The 18,146-nt window shown below is 37.0% G+C and overlaps 2 protein-coding genes across 2 annotated transcripts in view; one reads left to right on the top strand and one right to left on the bottom strand.

Annotated features, from left to right (window-relative positions):
• Window positions 1-1,281: 1,281 nt before the first annotated feature.
• Window positions 1,282-9,805, bottom strand: LOC116288899 (uncharacterized). Its single transcript, XM_031695762.2, has 12 exons — window positions 9,656-9,805; window positions 8,708-9,343; window positions 8,191-8,270; window positions 7,903-8,033; window positions 7,561-7,641; window positions 7,274-7,403; window positions 6,828-6,904; window positions 6,592-6,667; window positions 5,963-6,118; window positions 5,274-5,357; window positions 4,642-4,848; window positions 1,282-3,981 (listed from the first exon to the last, which is right to left on the bottom strand). Exons 2-12 carry the CDS (start codon window positions 9,322-9,324, stop codon window positions 2,564-2,566), a joined length of 3,057 nt encoding a protein of 1,018 aa, XP_031551622.1. The 5' UTR covers window positions 9,325-9,343; window positions 9,656-9,805; the 3' UTR covers window positions 1,282-2,563.
• A 261-nt stretch (window positions 9,806-10,066) lies between these two features.
• LOC116288898 (nuclear pore complex protein Nup205) overlaps window positions 10,067-18,146 on the top strand; it is a 28,716-nt gene continuing 20,636 nt past the window's right edge. The window contains exons 1-13 of the mRNA XM_089031001.1: window positions 10,067-10,128; window positions 10,244-10,380; window positions 11,238-11,607; window positions 12,379-12,726; window positions 13,546-13,817; window positions 14,141-14,203; window positions 14,291-14,407; window positions 14,847-15,213; window positions 15,760-15,887; window positions 16,368-16,550; window positions 16,717-16,770; window positions 16,846-17,055; window positions 17,940-18,122. Coding sequence (XP_088887127.1) covers window positions 10,110-10,128; window positions 10,244-10,380; window positions 11,238-11,607; window positions 12,379-12,726; window positions 13,546-13,817; window positions 14,141-14,203; window positions 14,291-14,407; window positions 14,847-15,213; window positions 15,760-15,887; window positions 16,368-16,550; window positions 16,717-16,770; window positions 16,846-17,055; window positions 17,940-18,122 — 2,451 coding nt within the window. The 5' untranslated portion in view covers window positions 10,067-10,109. The remainder of the gene's footprint in view (window positions 10,129-10,243; window positions 10,381-11,237; window positions 11,608-12,378; window positions 12,727-13,545; window positions 13,818-14,140; window positions 14,204-14,290; window positions 14,408-14,846; window positions 15,214-15,759; window positions 15,888-16,367; window positions 16,551-16,716; window positions 16,771-16,845; window positions 17,056-17,939; window positions 18,123-18,146) is intronic.

Genomic DNA, 18,146 nt, shown 5'->3' with positions numbered 1-18,146 from the left:
GCGACTAGAAAACTTCGAACTAATATACGAAGCACACTAACTTAAAACTTCAGACCCAACGCTACGAACGACTAGGAACATAAACAACGCACTAGCGAAAGGAATATTACCTGAGGCGCTGCTTCCTGGACGTCAGGAGCAGCGGCATCTTGAGCGGGGTTTTGTGCTCCATCCTGCACAGCAGCATTCCGGTCCGCACCTTCGGGAGGATTTTGAGCAGCATTTTGAGCCGCATTTTGAAGCGGCGGCACATCTTCTACTGGGTTTAACACTCGAACAACTTCTTCTTGAGGTGGAACAACCGGAGCTTGTTCGGCCATATCACAGGAAGACGGGTTTGAAATACCAAATACTATAACAAAGACGATGTTTGACCGGCTGCCTCGAGTAGAGTGACACTATAGGACCACGTGAAGGGCTTTTATTATCTCATTTGCATAATCCCCGGGGACTCAAATTAGCAATGCAAATTGAGTTTGCATAGGGTCAGGGTTTTGAGGTCCTGGCGGCAGACCCCTACCCAAGTACCCAAGTTGGGGTGGTAGTACCCCCCCCCCCCCCGGGATTATTTCAAGATCACAAGAGTTATTAGATCACCAATGCTGATATTTACCAAAGGGTATTGAAGATAAGTGTGTTATTTCAGTCTTGGATGTGTTGCATACAAGCCCATTTGCTGTCATCACCCCAGTGAAGAATAGAATTGACACAGCGTTGAAGACTGATGGGTTCCCTTTCTATGCAATTGAGAAACTTCTCCACCGTCAAATACAATAGACCTCCTCGGCTCTGGAGCGCTCGAGCGTAATGTTGTCCCATTTCAGAACACGTGTAATTCCCTTGAGAATATTCTTTGAGTTGTATCCATATTCATGTGTCTTCTCATGTGCAACCGAGCGCAAACCTTAAACAAAGAAATAATAATCTAGGGAATGCCACGTGGTCTGAAATGGGACATTACGTCAGAGCCGAGGTCTATAAGCCTTTTCACAGTTTAAGAATCGATTCCACTGCGCATGCGATTTTATCCCGAATTTCTACCTTCTTTTGTCTAAACCTTCTTTTGTTCTTAATTAAACAAAAGGTGAGAAATTCGGGATAAAATCGCATGCGCAGTGGCATCGATTCTTAAACTATGAAAAGGCTTATTGAGTGTCGTCTGAAACAACACAGCCGATACTGTGACTCTCAATGATTTCTTAAAAGGCCAATAGGTCTATAAGCTAGTTTACGTTTCAACACATCCCACCCTTGTGTACCCCCCAAACACTGAGAAATTAATAAAGAAAAATATACTTTATTTTATTTGCACTACAATTTCAGGGAAAAGACATACAAATTTAGCAGCCATTGGTAGATTTGACTTTGGAAAATTATCTTACATTTGCCACGAACTATAAGAATTAACTTTATTAAAGTTCATGAAAATATTTTAAGTAGTGTTGGTAACCCATCTCCTAAATGCAGAGTAATCCCTAAATTCATGGTATTTCATAAGATAGCCTTTGAAAAAGGAGTGTTTTTTTTTGTTCTACCAAATACCCAACTTTCAAAATACCCTATAAATGAACTTGAGTAAAAAGTAAGACTTTAAAGTTCAACTATCATTTGCGGTAATATTCATAATCTGTACGCAATTAAATAGCATCTGTAGTTTTTTTAAGGTTAATAAAAAAAACTTTTCCAAACCCTAGGATAACATACCAGGATTAACTCATTTTGGCTATCAATACTGTACATTAAAACCCCTAGATTTTGTCAACAATTATATTCCTTTAACAATTTCCTTACATTACCCTAATTATTGTATTAGAGTGCTTACACTAAATCCGTGAAACAAATACTAATTTTCAAGCACTAAATAGTGATAATTAAACAATAGAAAACAAAGGATTCCGTATGAAATAGTACTATTTAATGCTCACGGTTTTAGTGCGTGCACTCTAATGAACCTTACTTGAAAAAAATAAATTGTTAATCACTATCACTAATAGAGAAAAGTAAAACTTTCACAGAAAGAAAAAAATATTGTTTTTCAAAACCTTATACCATAAAGAGTAGATATAACTCTACCAAATAACCAAACAAAAAACATCAGTGAATTCTGCATGAATTTTGAAAAAGGCTTTGCTGAGTAATATAGCCTTAAATTAGGCTTTGGTAAATTATAACAGGAAGGCATCGAAAAGTCTTGATAGTGAAAGTAAAAAAGAATTATTCACTTATTATTTCACAGGATGAAAAGTAACGTGCAAATCTAAATAAAAAAATAAATTTGAAGACAAAGACCTCTTGAAAGACCAATCTTCTTCATATTCATGCAAAACTCAATAAGTTTACCATTTACTAATTAACCACATGATAATAGACCCCTTGCACTGAGTCCTGAGAGGAATCGTTCTTGGGAACCAAAAGAAGGAATGTTTTTGAGTAAGAAAAGACGGCCTATTGTTTTGTCCCCCAGAATAATTATTCCTCTAAGGAGTCAGTGCAAGGGGACTAGAGAAACCAAATTAATTACATTTTAACTAAATTCAAATATTCCTATTTTCTTTTTTTTGTTTCAGTTTAATTTAGTATCAGGCATTACTAATTTTTTAGCAATATCTGAATTTACAAAAACTGTATTGCTACAGGGAGTTCCCCCAGTCACTGATGAAAATGGATGCTGAGGTGTGATAACCTTAGGTAGAATGGGGGTCATCTGGTTGGGTGTGGCTACAGTGGCACGAGCAGGACCTCTGATACCTGGAATTGCAGTCATGACCATTCTAGGACTGAATCCTTGGGTGACTGAGGGCTGGACATTCACCAGAGGTCTAATTATCTGGTTATCTTTCAAACATGTCATGCTTTCTTGAATAAAGTTGGCATTGTTTAGAGTGCCAACAATGTTCATTGGTAAAGTTGAAGATGGCGGCATTATATTGGTAGTAGCTTGCATTATATTGCCCAGGCAATTCTCTTCACTGGGTGGATGAGATAGTGGTAATAGTTTTCTTGTCTCTGAAGTACTTGGTGTTACTGACAGCAAAGCTGGATTAGATGCAGAAGATGAGAAGGTGTGTTGCTGTGGCATTGCTAGGAAGAGAGGAGCCTGGCTGGTATGGAGCGATGGGGCACTACAGGTTGCCATTGTCCACAAAGACTGTAAATTTGAAGATGTTAATGATACTAGATTTACGCTTTGAGCATTATTGGATGACGCGACTGATGCATTTGTGGGACTTGTAGTATTGCTCACTGGAGAAGGTGCTATTGGAGTGACACCCATAGCTTGTAAAGACAATGGAGATAGACTTCCTGATTTGGATGCTGTAGATTGAGTGACTGTCTTGTCTTTACCTAGAGGATACCAGGGCTTCATATTCTTAACATAATTACTCAGAGGCTTCAAGGGGCTCACATCATCTATTGAATTAGCCTGAATTTCAACTGATGAGTGGATGCTGTCATTATTCTTGGACACTTCAGAACGGGTCTTGGAAAGTGCTTTTTCCAGTTCATCTTCCATTCGTTTCCATCTCTCATCCTTGACGTCAAAATCCTTCTGTTCCTCTAATAGCTTTTTCTGCTTCTCTCGCTCCAACAGTATCTTTTGTTCAGGAGATCCTTCAACTACACTAGGGATGATATGCTTAGCCGGTGGGCTCTTTGTGGTGGAATTGATATCATTCTGCTCTGTCTCAAAGGGCTTGAATGGAGATGTTGCTGAATGTACAAACTTTGTAGCATTCTCAGACTCATTTTCTTTGACCATGACATCATCAGAACTTTTGCGGCGCTTAGAGCTTGGGCCATCATCTTGTGATGAATTTTCCCCATTGAACAGTGTTCTTCTACTTTTTTTGTTCTCATCAGGTATGAGATATGCTTGACAGGCAGAAAGAAGCTCAGACATGTGGTCAGGATACTGCTCTTTCAGTTTCATTAATTCAGAATGAAATTTGATTGAGCCTGGACTTCTTATGGAATTGTCATCTAAAGGGGGAAAAGAAAAAAAGAATGAGAAAAGAAAATTTGCTATATGATTAGTGATAATTATGATAAGGCCAAACAAAAAAGTGTGTTTCCTGTTGCGCGATAAAACCTTATTTTCTTGCTTATTTTTGCCGACCCTAATATTTTTTCATTCCCAAATGTACCACACAGTTCCAGTAAGCTCATTTCCACTGAAAACGAAAAATACCTTGTTGTGTCAGAAAAAAAATCCGACCTACCAACCCCAATTATTTTTCTCATGCAACAGGAAACACACTTATTTTTTTGTTTGGCCTAATGATAATGGCTCTTCTTGCACTGGATTACAATTAGAATTTAGACGTTGATTTTTTATGGAGGGACGAAAACCAAAAAACCCTTGAAGCACAGTAGAGAAGTAACGAGCTCTACCCACATACGGCGCAGAGCCTAGCAGGACTTGAACCTGGTTTGCATTGGTGAAAGGTAAGCATTGAAGATAAAGGTACATCTCAAGGCAATTACCAAAAATACAAGAAAATGCTCTGCTTTGGTCATCCCTTCCTAATATTTCACCCTGAATCTAAATGATATTCAGTATTTACATTGTAATAGAAAAGCATTGACCAAATTCCCCCAAAAATGCTGAGATATAGTTCTAACAAAATTTCCCACACATACCTCTAAAACCAGTAATTTCCTGTATTGAATATCCATCTCCTTTGTCACTAGCTCCATTATCACTATCACTAGACAACACCCTTTTCTTGCTTGCAAACCCTCTATCTGATCTGGAGCGTGGTAGCTTGCTTTTGCCGTTTCCATCAGATTTTGTGCGACGTAACTGTTGCTGGCTTGGCCGGCGGCTGATTAGTCTCCCAAATGCACCTATGGTAATACATGAAACACTTTAGTAAGCTGAACTTGTTTCAATTATAAGTAGCTTATTACTGATTATTGACAGTCATATAAAACAGGGCTTAAAATAATAGCCAATCATCTAACAATATCCAGCCAGAATTGAAACTTTACCTTGCCAATTATTTTGACCTGTAACTTTGAGCCAGAAATGAAGTATGAGGAAGCTAGAACTAATAGACCCCTTGCATATCAAAGGAGCTCAATTTGGAGGTCAAAACAAAAGAATTTCAAGCATTATCTCATGAGAATTGGAAACCTATTGTAATGTCCTTCAAATTGAGCTGCATTCCGACATGTGGCAAGGGGTCCACATAGCCAGTTATGATGATTGGCCAAGCGACTGATTGGCCTTTATTGTAAGCCATTTTTTTATAAGTTCTTATAAGACTTACTCTCTTCTGTGTCTACTGGTTCCTTCTCCACCAAGGAATTCTTACTACTTCCACCTCTTTTCTTGGGATGGTTGTTCAAATCACCTAACAAAAGATTAAGTTTACATTATCAGGGCACTAAATTTAAACTTTTAAACTCACTAGCAAAACCTTACCAGCAAGTTTTGTTCTCACAGAAAAAAATCACTAGTGATTGATCGTTGCTAATAACAATTACTTGATGGGGGTTCTAAACTTTCCAGTCCTTCAATTTCTGGACTGTGGTCAAATTCACAAAACTAGCTAGTTAAGTTATTTATTCCTCACTAAATACAACATTTCACACGCAACTTTTGAGTTTGTGAGCATTAATTTTGTGCCCTGATTCTTCAATAAAATTTATGGTTCATGGTACTATAGATTTCCTTCAATCCATCAGTTCAATTTCAAACTGTGATTCATGTTGAGTTTTCATCTTAAATGTAATTCTTCAATAACTCCTTTAAACGAGAGGTTTTCCTTGTCTTCTTTATTTAAAAGGAAATGTTTAATCAAACTTAATGTCTGATGTTATGAATCAAGGCACATCAGAAAACAAAGAGGGCCTTGAACCAAAAAATTCACTTGGAAAACAACTAATAAAACTGGAAGGAACTGAATGAATCTTTTTCTCTCATGGAGAATAATTTTCTACATATTAATTTACTTACTTGTAGGTTTGTTAAGATCGTCTAGACTGTCCAAATCAATACCAATCCATCTGAAGCCAGGCTTTCTGCCACTTTGGATGTTATGAATATGGACTTTCTGGATAAGCTGTAAGCTTGACAAGATGTTGGCGATATCGTAAAGACGGCGCACTTTAGCTGCAAAAAATAAAAAAGTCATTAGCACACTGCAACATTAAATTATGACTCTTCGCACTCACTCAAACCAAATATTCTAGATGTTTGAGCTTTTGGTACTGCTGATAAACTTTTCTATAGTTATTTACTCAATAGGCCTAATTCGTCTAGGTGTTATGTTTTCCTATTTAAAACCACATTGTCATTCCCTTGAAAATAAGAGTTTTCGTTTGAGTTGTATCCCTATTCATTTGTCTTATCAAGCACAACCATTGAACAAAGAGATGATACTCTTGGGAATGACACATGATCAGTAATGGGAAAACATCGCACCAAGATGAATTAGGTCTGTTGTTAGTAAATTTTTTCAATCATTAGATTTCAAGAATGCTTGGACATTAGGAGTTATCTTTATCATGTATTTTTATGAATTAGATGTAATGAGGAAATCTATGATCTTGTTTTAAATATTTGCACCTTACTTTGAAACTTACTTTTGTACTTAGCCTTTCCTTCTTCCTCTTCATCTATCAATAAATTAGCTGCATCATCTAAGGTAACTTGCCGATTCTGGAGAGCAAGATTATGAATTTGATCATCAAATACTGAGAAAATACTGCCCGCTCCAACAGCCAATCAGAATACATGATTTTAAGGATAGTGGCCGATACCCCACTAGGAAAATAATAAACATGTTTTTAAATAACAGAAAAGTAGAATTGTTATTTACCTCCGAAAGTAAGAACATCATTAAAAATTTTTGGCTCAATACACCAAGTGACTTGTCCTTTCTGCAATAATCTGCTTCTACAATAATTAATCACACAAATGCATTTAAGTATTAAAGTTCATTTGTTTTAACCTTTGTGCCAGGAAAAGGACATTTCAACAGGCCTTTTGTATTAATGGTGTCATTGTCACTACCACACCCAGAATTTCCTTACACTCTTTCTTTTGTACCTTTTGTTCCTTTAACTAGCACATATTCACTTACTATTCTCATGAAGGAATAAATATTTGAATAAGAAAAAAAATCTTGCAGCATCCTGGTAGCTGCAGTAAAATCATACCATCTTACAAATGTCCTATTTATGGTCCTATTAGGTAAGGTTTTTAGCATTAAAGAGTTCATCACCAAAGAAGTGGCAATCACAATTCTGACATATGGTTACCTACCTCTTTGCTTTTTTGCCCAAGCATCATCTTCACCATCAAACATACTTGGTAAACACCCCATTCCAGGTAGACAAACTTTATTATTTTTAGGAAGAAGATGAGGCAATTTGTTTGTTCCAGCTTTTGCACACTACGGAAGAAAAAATTATAAAACCCTTATTATATAAAAACAAGCTTAACCATTTTCTTTAGGCATTCACTTGAGTTTGACGTCAAAATTAAATGCTTTTTTAAAGTTTAAACATATATGTACCAAAACACAGCATATGTATGCCATGTTTCTTTACCTTATTTTGACAAGCCATCTGTGGATTTTCCTTATCTGTGTTCCCTCCTTTACTTGTAAATCCATGTGTAACAGCAAATTGCTACAAGAATAAACATTAAGATTTTCTAATGAGAATGTATTGAGCTAAGCGTAGCCTTCTCATCTTCTCATTTTAAAAAATGAGGTCTCAATGAATATTCAAGACTACACAACTCATACCAATATACTGGAACAAAACATGCTTGAGTTCAAAAATGCACAAACTTTAACTGCCAAGGCAATCACTGAAGTCCTTTCTACCTACAAATATTGCTGGCTAATACTATATAGGATACAATTTGCCGGATGAAAATATTTTTACCTTTAATTTAGCTAATGTTTGAGGCAGTCTTGTCTTTCCATGCCACATGTATCTATTCTTGGCAAATCTGCTAATAACCTCTACACTTTCAAGGACATTGACAATGTCATAGATTCTTCTCCGCTCAACACCTAACAAGTGAAACAAAAACAACAAACTTGATATTAAAATTTATGCAAAAAAGTGCAGATCTTGTAAAGACATTTTCATATCTAGAGAACTATAAATGGTAAATCAAATGAAAATAATAATTGAATGTATCTCTATTTTTCGAATTTCTTTACTTACTCAAATCCTTAGCAACTTCATCAAGGCTGATCTCTATTCTCTCACTAGGAGAAGGGTTTTCAGGGTACTTGGCCAAAAATCTATGGAAACCATAACAAGATGACAAAGATTCATAGAAAGACAATACAATTGATGCATCTAAAATCTTAATTAATTGATCTCTAGCCAAGCCCCGACTCCCCAGGGAGCCCGTAGTCAAACAGTTTTGGAGGGAAACCAGGCATGATTTGCATGAAGGACCACAATAGCAAACAGTAAATGACTATGACCATAACTTGGGGAAAATAAGGACATTAAGATAGACATATACATATACACTAGATTTATGACTTTTATCAATATTTAAGAATGGAATTGGGAGTTAAAACTGTAGATGCAATTTAGATTCCCCGCCAAAATCAAAAATGCCGCGAAAAATCTATCTCATTAAAAATTCAAACACCACTAGACGATTGAAAATGGCGGCAATTTATAAAACTAGTGTAACGCCATCTCCATCAACTCATGTAAAATTTACCTTTGGCACAGCAGACCAAGAGATTTATCCTTCCTACTTATGACCATTTTCTCAGATTCTGAACCATCTCGAAGGTTTACGTGGACAAAACCGCCATTTCTGTAAACAACTTTGGAGTCAAACATCGGTAACGCGAACGAAGGCACAGCACAAAAGCTTGGAATTGGACTGGTCTGTTCAGGTTCTGTGAAGAGTTCTCGCTTCTTAGTCTCCCGATCTCGGATTGCTGGACTTGCTGCGCTGACTAACATTTTTAGATTAGCTGTAGGTGTGAGTGGTTCATCTTCTGTGTTTGTTGGAGCGACTGAGGAGTCGGATTTCATCGTATGCTTCGGGGGTGTAGCAGGAACCATCATTGTTTTTCCACTTAATTGCAAATCTAGAAGAGCAATCGAGCTCTCACTGCTTGCAGCTTGTGATTTAAGAGATTTTAAGTTACGTTCCATATAATTTTCATCTGACGTTATCGGACTTGTAGAGCAGTTTGAGGTAATGGTTGATATCTCTGCCAAGGACGGGTGTCTGCTTAGCGATAATGACCCAGAGCTGTCACTAAGACATGAATCAGAATCTTTCTCTGATTTGTTCCAGGTTTCAGGGTTTGTCGTGGAAACCATGATCTCTATCTAATAAAACCTAAAAGAGAAAGAGAATCCATTTTAAGGTCAGTTAGAAACTGACTAATAGTCCAGTATGTATGTAAATTTCAGCGCGCGACTTGAATGGTTGTCTTGCCACACAACTGCCCCACAAAATTGTCAAAATCTCCCCGAAAAATACAAATCTTTTGTAAAAATACAAATATAGAATTATTCTTCAGTAACACGAAGTCAAGTTTACTGCATATTTAGCCTTATTAATACAAAAAAGAAAGAAATATTGCCTAATTTAGCAGAGTGGTAACGGATTTACTTCCCATCGGGTCCACGTAGTACGTAGTCTACTCACCTGAATATAATCTGAAGTAATCCAACAAAACAGCTGATAAAACACACATGTGTTACTTCGGGCTTCGTGGAGCTTTTGTCTAGTATTATAGACAAATATATGAAATATTTTTTGTAGTAAATCACCTAATAATCGTCTAGAGTCCGTAGAGTCGACCTTCCAAATCGGTTGTGAAAATATTTGGCGCGTTCATATTTACGCGGGGTTCAGTGACAGACGCCGGTTCAACGCCTCTCAACCAATCAAAACCCCAGAATATAAGTCACATGACAAGCTTCAAGTTAGTCACCTCATATACCACTCGCATTAACCAATCAGCTAGCGATATTTAGTCACGTGAAATTTTTCGAATCTATCATGTTAGTGTCACGTGGGTATGGTAGTTCTTAGGCTTCGCGCTGCTGAAATCAGCGCGCGGTTCCTGAGCGAGCACATTTTTCGGCGCCGATTCAAAATGGCGGCGCAAAATGAAGGTAAAATTTAAATCTTTTTTTTTCAAAGTTTTGACGCTTCTAATCGTAATATTTTGGTATTTTTTTAAGTGCGAGGAGAAATATATACGCTCATTTGTTTTTGATATTTTCATAGGAATTTGGCGGCCCTACAAGGACCTGCTCGAGATCGTCGAACGAGCCGTTTATCGAAAACGTCCCGAATATCAACACGATCTTGAAGTCGCGCTTAAAAAATCTAAGCCTGATTTCTTGACTTTATTGAATAATCCTGTAAGTAAAAAAATATGGAATTCATTATTAGCTATGCCATAATATATTGTTAATTATGATGAAGTGAAATCTTTAGTTTGCATTTCTTACCTTTAATACAGTTAGGATTTTGACAACTGAAAGAATTCGAAGCATTAATTGGTAATATAGATTATAATAAAACTTTACCCAGGGAAGGGTCCTTGGGATTTTTTAATGTGTTTTCTGTATTGTTGTTGCATCAATCAACTTTCTTTACTGAATAATAAGAGGATGTACCAAAATAATCCCATACCCCCCACCCCACCCCCGCAAAAATGCTGGATACCCCTTGTTGGTTTAAACGATTTTAAAGGCTCTCCTATGATTATTATCCCTTCTCTCCCCATTCCCCCACCCTCTTCACCCCCTTGGGTAGCATGGGTGGCGTAGCAGTGTGAGCGCTCGCCTCTCATCAATGCGACCCTAGTTCGAGTCCTGCCGGGTTCGGTGTTGTGTATGAGTAGAGTTGTTTGTTGGTTCTCTCCTGTGCTTTGAGGGTTTTCCGGGTTCTCCGGTTTCCCTCCCTCCGCAAAAATCAACTCCTAAATTCCAATTCGATCACGGAATGAGGGCCAGAGGTTTGTTAGCCACTGGCTATTAAGTGCTACCCTTGTGAAAAAAGGACGTTTTTTTTTCTTCTTTTTTTCTCTCCCCTGTTTCCCATCAACCTAGCTAATATATAAAATTGTTAATTATTTCATGATCCCCTTTTTAGGGTCAGGTCAAGGTTTTCAATGCCCCCCATTTTCTCATTAAACCCTATCCCTTCAATAAATAATGATTTGATCTCTTACGATAAAAAACTTACGTACCCTTTCCACTTGTAAATTTACTAGGCAAAAAATCCAGTACACAGAAATGAAATCAAGCAAGCCTCTACTACAGGAATCTACCTTCATGGTCAACAAGAGAAACAAAAGCTTCCAGAACAATTCATTCAAGAATCACTTATCTTAAGTGACATTCTTGACCTGAATGAGTATGTTTGCACTGAGCTTTTGTTAGCAGGTGAACAACAGCAGCCAAATTTTCCAGGAATGACGCGTGGTCTAGTGGCTGTACTTCTATACCATGATGGTCGCCGTTGTCTTATCAGTGCTCTAAAGATACTAATGCAGTCAAGAGATGGTATCACATGGACACTTGGTTTGAATGAAGATTTGAGTCAATTGATTACTGGGTATACTGAACAGCTTCTTGAAGAAGGTATTACTCTTGCATGTTTTCTAGTGGCTTTCTGCTCTTTGCAATTCAAGCATTAAAGCATTATTAGAACAAACTTAGGAAAGGTATGCTTCTTTATTGGGGGGAGGCTGATAGGGCTTCTGAGGGGAGAGTCATCATTAATTTTTATTTTTTATTTTTGAAGTTAAATACATGTGTAATGGTTGTGTTTCAATTCATTACTTATTTACAGTGGTCTGTGAGTTTATTTTATGGCTGGAAAAAGTTCTAAACCTTCCATCTCTTGATCCTTGAATTGATGAAAGCTTTTCAGCTTTTAATGCTGAATCATAATTGATTTAGAAGACTATTGCGATAGCAATAAATGCCCTTCCCCCCTCCCCCCCCCCCCCCCCCCCAAAAAAAGTGGATGTTAAATTTAGAATATTTGAATCCAACATTTTGAGGTATAAATAGGTTCTGTACCTCAACAACTGATGTATATCGTATTTATTTGTTTGAAAGCTGCAGTGTGTATTAATTTTTTTGGGTTTAATATGCAGGGTTTATTCAAGGGTAGTGATAGCTCAAAAAAAGTGTTTACCATATACATAATGTGTAACCAATGATACAAAATAAATAGAAACATTTAAAGAATACAAAATACCATATTTTTAAGCTCTTATTAAATTTTTTGGGTTTCATTTAATTTGGGGATGGCACTTGGTGGGGTGCTTATTTGTGGTGTTGTTTAATCAGGGGAAACTTAAAACCAGTAAATATAGTACTTAATGCATTTTTTTGCTCAATTAGGCTTAGTTAACACAATACTAAAGCAGCTGGAAAGCCTCAGTATCCAATCAGAACTTGAAAAGCTTCAAAAAGGTCAAGCAATAGGAGATGAACGGCACAAAAGACAGCTGATTGATTTCATAACTGACCAGCGTCAACTTCTTGCCGAGTGCCTGTTTTGTGCCGCATGTCAATCAACGTTATCAAGAAGTGACACTCTGCAGTTGATATCGTATTTGAAGAAGTGTCCAGCAACAGAAGCTGATGGAACTCTTGATAGTGTCACCTTGACTCTCCTGATGGCCATGTTGTATTGCTTTAACGTGGATCCTTTGGATGACGGAAGTGAGATGCAAACATCTTTTAGTGGTAAATATACAATGTACATATATATCTATCTATCAGGCTCAATCTTGGTGATAGTTAACTAGTCAAATAGGTTTGGTTTGTTAATAGTCAATGGTCAATTTTTAAATTTAAAAAAAAAAAAAAAAATGCACAAGTTCAACAGTACAAACTCTTTGAAATTCCACGGGCCTTCACTGGAACACATGAATATGCTGCACAAAATTGACATTAATCCTGAGCAAGATAAAACTCAAAACTGGAGTATTGTAGGAATTCAATATATTTTTGGGTAGTAACTTTTTGTCCATTGCAAATAATTTTCTGTAAAACCATATCATTGATAAGGCCAAAAAAAAAGTTTGTTTCCTGTTCCGCAACCGACCCTAATTTTCTTGCCAATTTTTGCCGACCCTAATATTTTTTTCATTCCCAAATGCACCACAGGGTTCTCAGTAAGCTCATTTCCACCGTTGTATCAGTAAAAAAAAATCCGACCTACTGACCCCAATTATTTTTCTCATGCAACAGGAAACACACTTATTTTTTTGTTTGGCCTAACATCTAAGTTTTTTCTCAGATTTATTATCAGATCTAGGCTTCGTTATGATCTCCTGTTTGGTTCACGTTTGACATGAGTTTAATTCCTTTGTTCTCACTCTATGTCGTGGTTGGTTATCTTTTTTCAAGTGGTCCTATTTAGTGTCTTCACAGAAAGGAAACAAAATTGAATTTTTTAATGTGGGAATGTGTTGTTTTTTTTAATATGGAAAAAAGTAATTTTTATTTACAGTATTATTATATCATGAAAATCATGCATGTTTTTATTGTTTTACCCAATAGAGGATGCCCTCCCACTATTATCAGACCAGAATTTCATCCCAGATGTTCATCAGGAACTGTGCCGCACAGAGGGATGGGTCAATCAAGGTTTACTTGCCACAACTCAGTTTGCATGGTCACTAGTGTTGCGTTCATGCAGTCAGTGGTCCAGCTTGGTGGGTGCAGTAGAAGTACTAGAAGATGATGGAGCTGTCTTTGATGTGGCTGTAGAAGGAGGAGTGTTTGGGTTTTTAAGAACTTGTGTTGTTGGAGCTAATAATTTCCATCACGAGGTATACTTTTTTCTGACATCTGGTCATTTTTGATATTCCATTTGGCCACATATTGTCCAGTTATTATAATTTTCCATGCATGACGGCATCATATACCAGAATTTTTTGCACTCTATGTTTTGTTAGTTCATTACCACTAATTGTCTTGACCCAGTGTTTGTATCACACTACTGTACATCGCATGAGGCAATGAAGTTAAAACAAACAAAAAATTGTAAGGCATTCTAGTAAATTGCTGCCATCATGCAAAAACCTTATATATTTGTGCTGCAATGTATTTTTATTATAATATTTTTGTCTCAGTCTCTTTTCCTTGTTTTCAGGATTATTTTGTTCGAAGACTACATAGTGTTGTAACAGGATTTATTGTGAAAATGCCTTTGAAGGTATAATTTGATGAACCTTGACACTTGTCTTTAACCTACAGATCTAGAATGTACATAATGGGGTTACTGTTTTCTGGTTTATTTTAGGTTAAAGAATTGCGCAACCACGGAGATGAAGCATGCCGTATTATTCAGGCTTGCTTACAAGAGGGTCGTGAACCTCCCATTGATCTTCCCAGACATTTTGAAGATTTTTTGAAACTGGTAAAAATAATTTTGTAACATTTTCAGGGCTGACGATAATGACCGTTAAGTGACGAGTTGTGATGACGGGCCAAATTTTGTAACATCTTCAGGGCTTACAATAATGAGTGGTCATTGACGATTCGTGATGACCGACCAAATTAGTTTATCTTGGTCATACCTTGTTTCTGGCTCAACTTATCTGGTTGAAATGAAATTCTGTCCCGACATTGTTGCACAATCAGCTGTATTTTTGAGCCGTGCATCTCATATTTATAGGATGTACAAAAATAAGCTAACAGTTCAAGTTCTTTTTTTTTCATTTTAGTCTCGGAAATATATTATTAGCATTATATGATAAATTATAATATTACAATAATATTATATGCTTCAGCATAAAATATTATTTTCAAATATATTTATGAAGCTCTGTTCTATTACATCAATAAATTCTATTTAGATTGGTGACCTGTATAGCAAAGATCCCTCTGAGCTTCACCTGGCAGCTGATTACTGGTGCCCCCCTGAACCAGTAGCCACACCCTTCTCACAGTACGGCAACAGGACTTCCCCATTATACAACCAACGGCTGTCATCTAAACAAGTCAGTCTGCACAAATTTGTGCATCTTGCTGGAGACTTGCTTCCCGCATCTTTGTTCATTCCATATATGGAAATGCTTGTTGGTTTGTCCACTAGCCCACAGGCAGCCCATCACTGTTTCAACATGCTCAAGACCACAGCAAATAACAGTATTTCTTGGGATCATTTTTTTACCTCCATCAAGCAGTACTACATGGATCTTCGCCAAGATGGAGGTCATTCAGGTATGAACCATACTTCTTACAAATCTTACAGATTCAATATTAAATAATCAACTTTGTATAAGGAGAAACCAATACCATTTAACAGGATCCTTTTCCTCTCTCCTTCCCTAATTTTGTTAAGATGAACGATTCGGTACAGCCTATATTATTTGAATGCACCAAGGGCATACTATAAAATTATTCAGTTTCTGGGAGGTGACACCTGACTTGCAAGATTAGCTTTATACCTGACAGTTGTACCTCATTTTTGGCTGCCCCAAACTTAAATTTTGTTGTAGTTACATAGATAAAAGACATGTCATCTCAGTATTTTGTGAGATTGGTGAAAGGGACTGGGAAGTCAAAGTTTTGTCAGGAAAAGCTTCAATTATGTTTGGACATTGTCGGAAGACTTGTTATTTTTAGCTCAAAGTACTCCTCAGAGTTGAAAGCTTTCTGGGCTTATTGATCCACATAGTTACTATCTTTGTAATCAAGATAAAGCACAACTGCTTTTTTTAGCTTTAATTAGTTAAAGGTATTTTGGATTGTGCTTTCATGTGATAGGTCTTGGTTTTGGAAGTAAAGAAGTGGGTCAAGGCTTTAGATCTCACATGGGTAGCAGAGGAATAACACCAGTTGAACAAGAGGCTTTAATGGCAGTCCTTCAAGTAACACAAAAGATTGCTGAACAAGTAAGTTGATAATGCATTCTCTGCAGTTTTCGTATGACTGGGAAAGGCTCACGGCATGAGCGCCGTCATGACATGGCAGGGCATACGCTACACCAATCACATCGTGCAGGAATGTATTCTTTTTTCAATCAAATGCCTGAAGCACAGTACAATCATGGCGCAGACACAGTCACACCAAAGACACGGCACTGTCTGAACAATCACATTGCATGAGAAAAAATCAGCCAATTAAAATTCTAGAAATTATTTCACATAAACATGCTTACTGCACCAAGCTTTTCAAAGCGGAACTAAAAATAACCTACCAACACCTTCTTGAATGTCAAATACTAATCACCTTAATGGCAACTCTCATGACAACAACCATAAAGAGTTTTGACAACCTATGGTTAGCTGTTGCATAGCTGTTGACATACAAATTTCTAGTCTTTCTTCTAGAGACAATATGTAATTTAATCATAAATTGTTATATTTTCTTAGGATGAAACAGCTCGTATTACCTTGTGTGAGAGTCAAACATGGCTTCCTGTTGCTTCTCTGTTTGGTCTTCTAAGTTGCACCATTGACATCAGATTGAAAGGTTGCATTCTAAACACATTGGCAGCATTTGCTAAGTCACCAGAAATCGCTTCTTCAATGTGGCTTACTCTGGAACTCTCTCAGGTACTAGACTCTCTAGAGTTGCTCCTTAAAAAATTAATCTTTGGTTCCATTAACCCGTGTTACAGCTAAACTAAACCCTGGTAAGTTTAAATGCAACTCAGTGTATCGTTCCATGTTTATACAGTATGCCATTTTAACACTCAGATGTTTCAACTTTAATTTATAGATTTTAGTGACTGTAAAACAACCTGGTCAGACAACACAAGACAGGGGTATTCAGGTAAGATACTGTACATGTAGTGTACTTTTCGCAATGCCACTTTTGTCAAACCTTACTGTGCGTTGTATTATGTAGGTTGAACTAAATGAAATTGAAGCAAGAAGTGAAACCTACCCAGTGACGCGTGCCTTTCTGCGGCTCATTAGAGAGCTGACAGATATACCTATCCCAGCAACACTTGGTGCTGGTTACCGTGTGCCAGGGTTTGAACCTTACCTGGCGTACTTGCGTGATGATGTATTCTTGAAATTCAATTCAAGAGGTTACCAAGACAGCAAGGAAAAAGTAAGTATACTAAGGGACCATTCATTTTTATTGGGGGTGCGGGGTGGGATTTGCTTGTTAACCAGTTCCAGAAGTATTGTCTTCCTAGTTTTCATGATCAGTGCTATCTAATAGACCTTTTTCGAGTTCCAAATTATGACTGTTTTCCTTAAAGTGCCTATAACACCTACAGTAACTCAATACTTTTAGTATTGATTCTACATGAAGTGGATATTTGAATGGTAAAATATTTGTATATGGTTTGAGTGATGCATCTTGGAGATATCAAGGTTTATACTCCCAATATGCTCATGATTGTGATGGGTCATTAATAGGAATTATTTGAGTTTAGTTGCCATAATTTGTAAATTGAAATACTGATTATTGAGTAAACAAATTTTCGACAAACTTTCTTTAAACCCTGAGTAAGACAATCATGTTTCATACAGGATAAGTTACTGCCCCAGAAACGTTTCGTATATTTAATAATGCCTATAATGACATCACACTCATTAATATATAATGTATAAACCTTGATACTGTATATTCCAGATGCATCACTCATTATATATGAAAATATATTTTACCATTCAACTATTCACAAGTTTGTGTGTACAATCAATACTGAAATTATTGAGTTAGGCGTTATAGGTACTTCAATTACAGACTCATTTACTCGGGCTAGCCTTGTAACGGTATTCACAAATACCATCCATTCTGTAAAGTAAAGAATGCACATCTTCAGCAATGTATACAGTAGATGCATCTTTGAAATTACACAGACCTTCACTGGAACACTGCGCAAATCAAGGCTTACCCTGAGCAACAGATAACTAGAAGCTGTATTGTTTCTACCTAAAGCTTCTACATGTAGTTTAGATACTAAATCTGTAATTAAATTTCAGTGGGAGGTTGCATGTGGAGTCGTTGAAGTCCTGTTCAAGCTACTTGATGACTATGTGCCCCAACCAGGGGATTTTGTGGATCAGGTGTTAGGAGTACAAGGAGGAGAGAGACACATGGCACCCAAAGCACCTGGCTTTACTCTCATGATTCACATGCTGAATGACACACCAATGCTCAGAATGGTAATGCCTTAAACAATTCACCCT

Source organism: Actinia tenebrosa, unplaced genomic scaffold (genome assembly GCF_029948245.1).
Source record: "Actinia tenebrosa isolate PJP-AT-01 unplaced genomic scaffold, QUT_ActTen_1.0 PGA_scaffold16__25_contigs__length_10494907, whole genome shotgun sequence".
Lineage (NCBI taxonomy): Eukaryota > Metazoa > Cnidaria > Anthozoa > Actiniaria > Actiniidae > Actinia > Actinia tenebrosa.
Note: the sequence above shows the minus strand (reverse complement) of the source record. Positions and strands in the feature narration are given on the sequence as shown.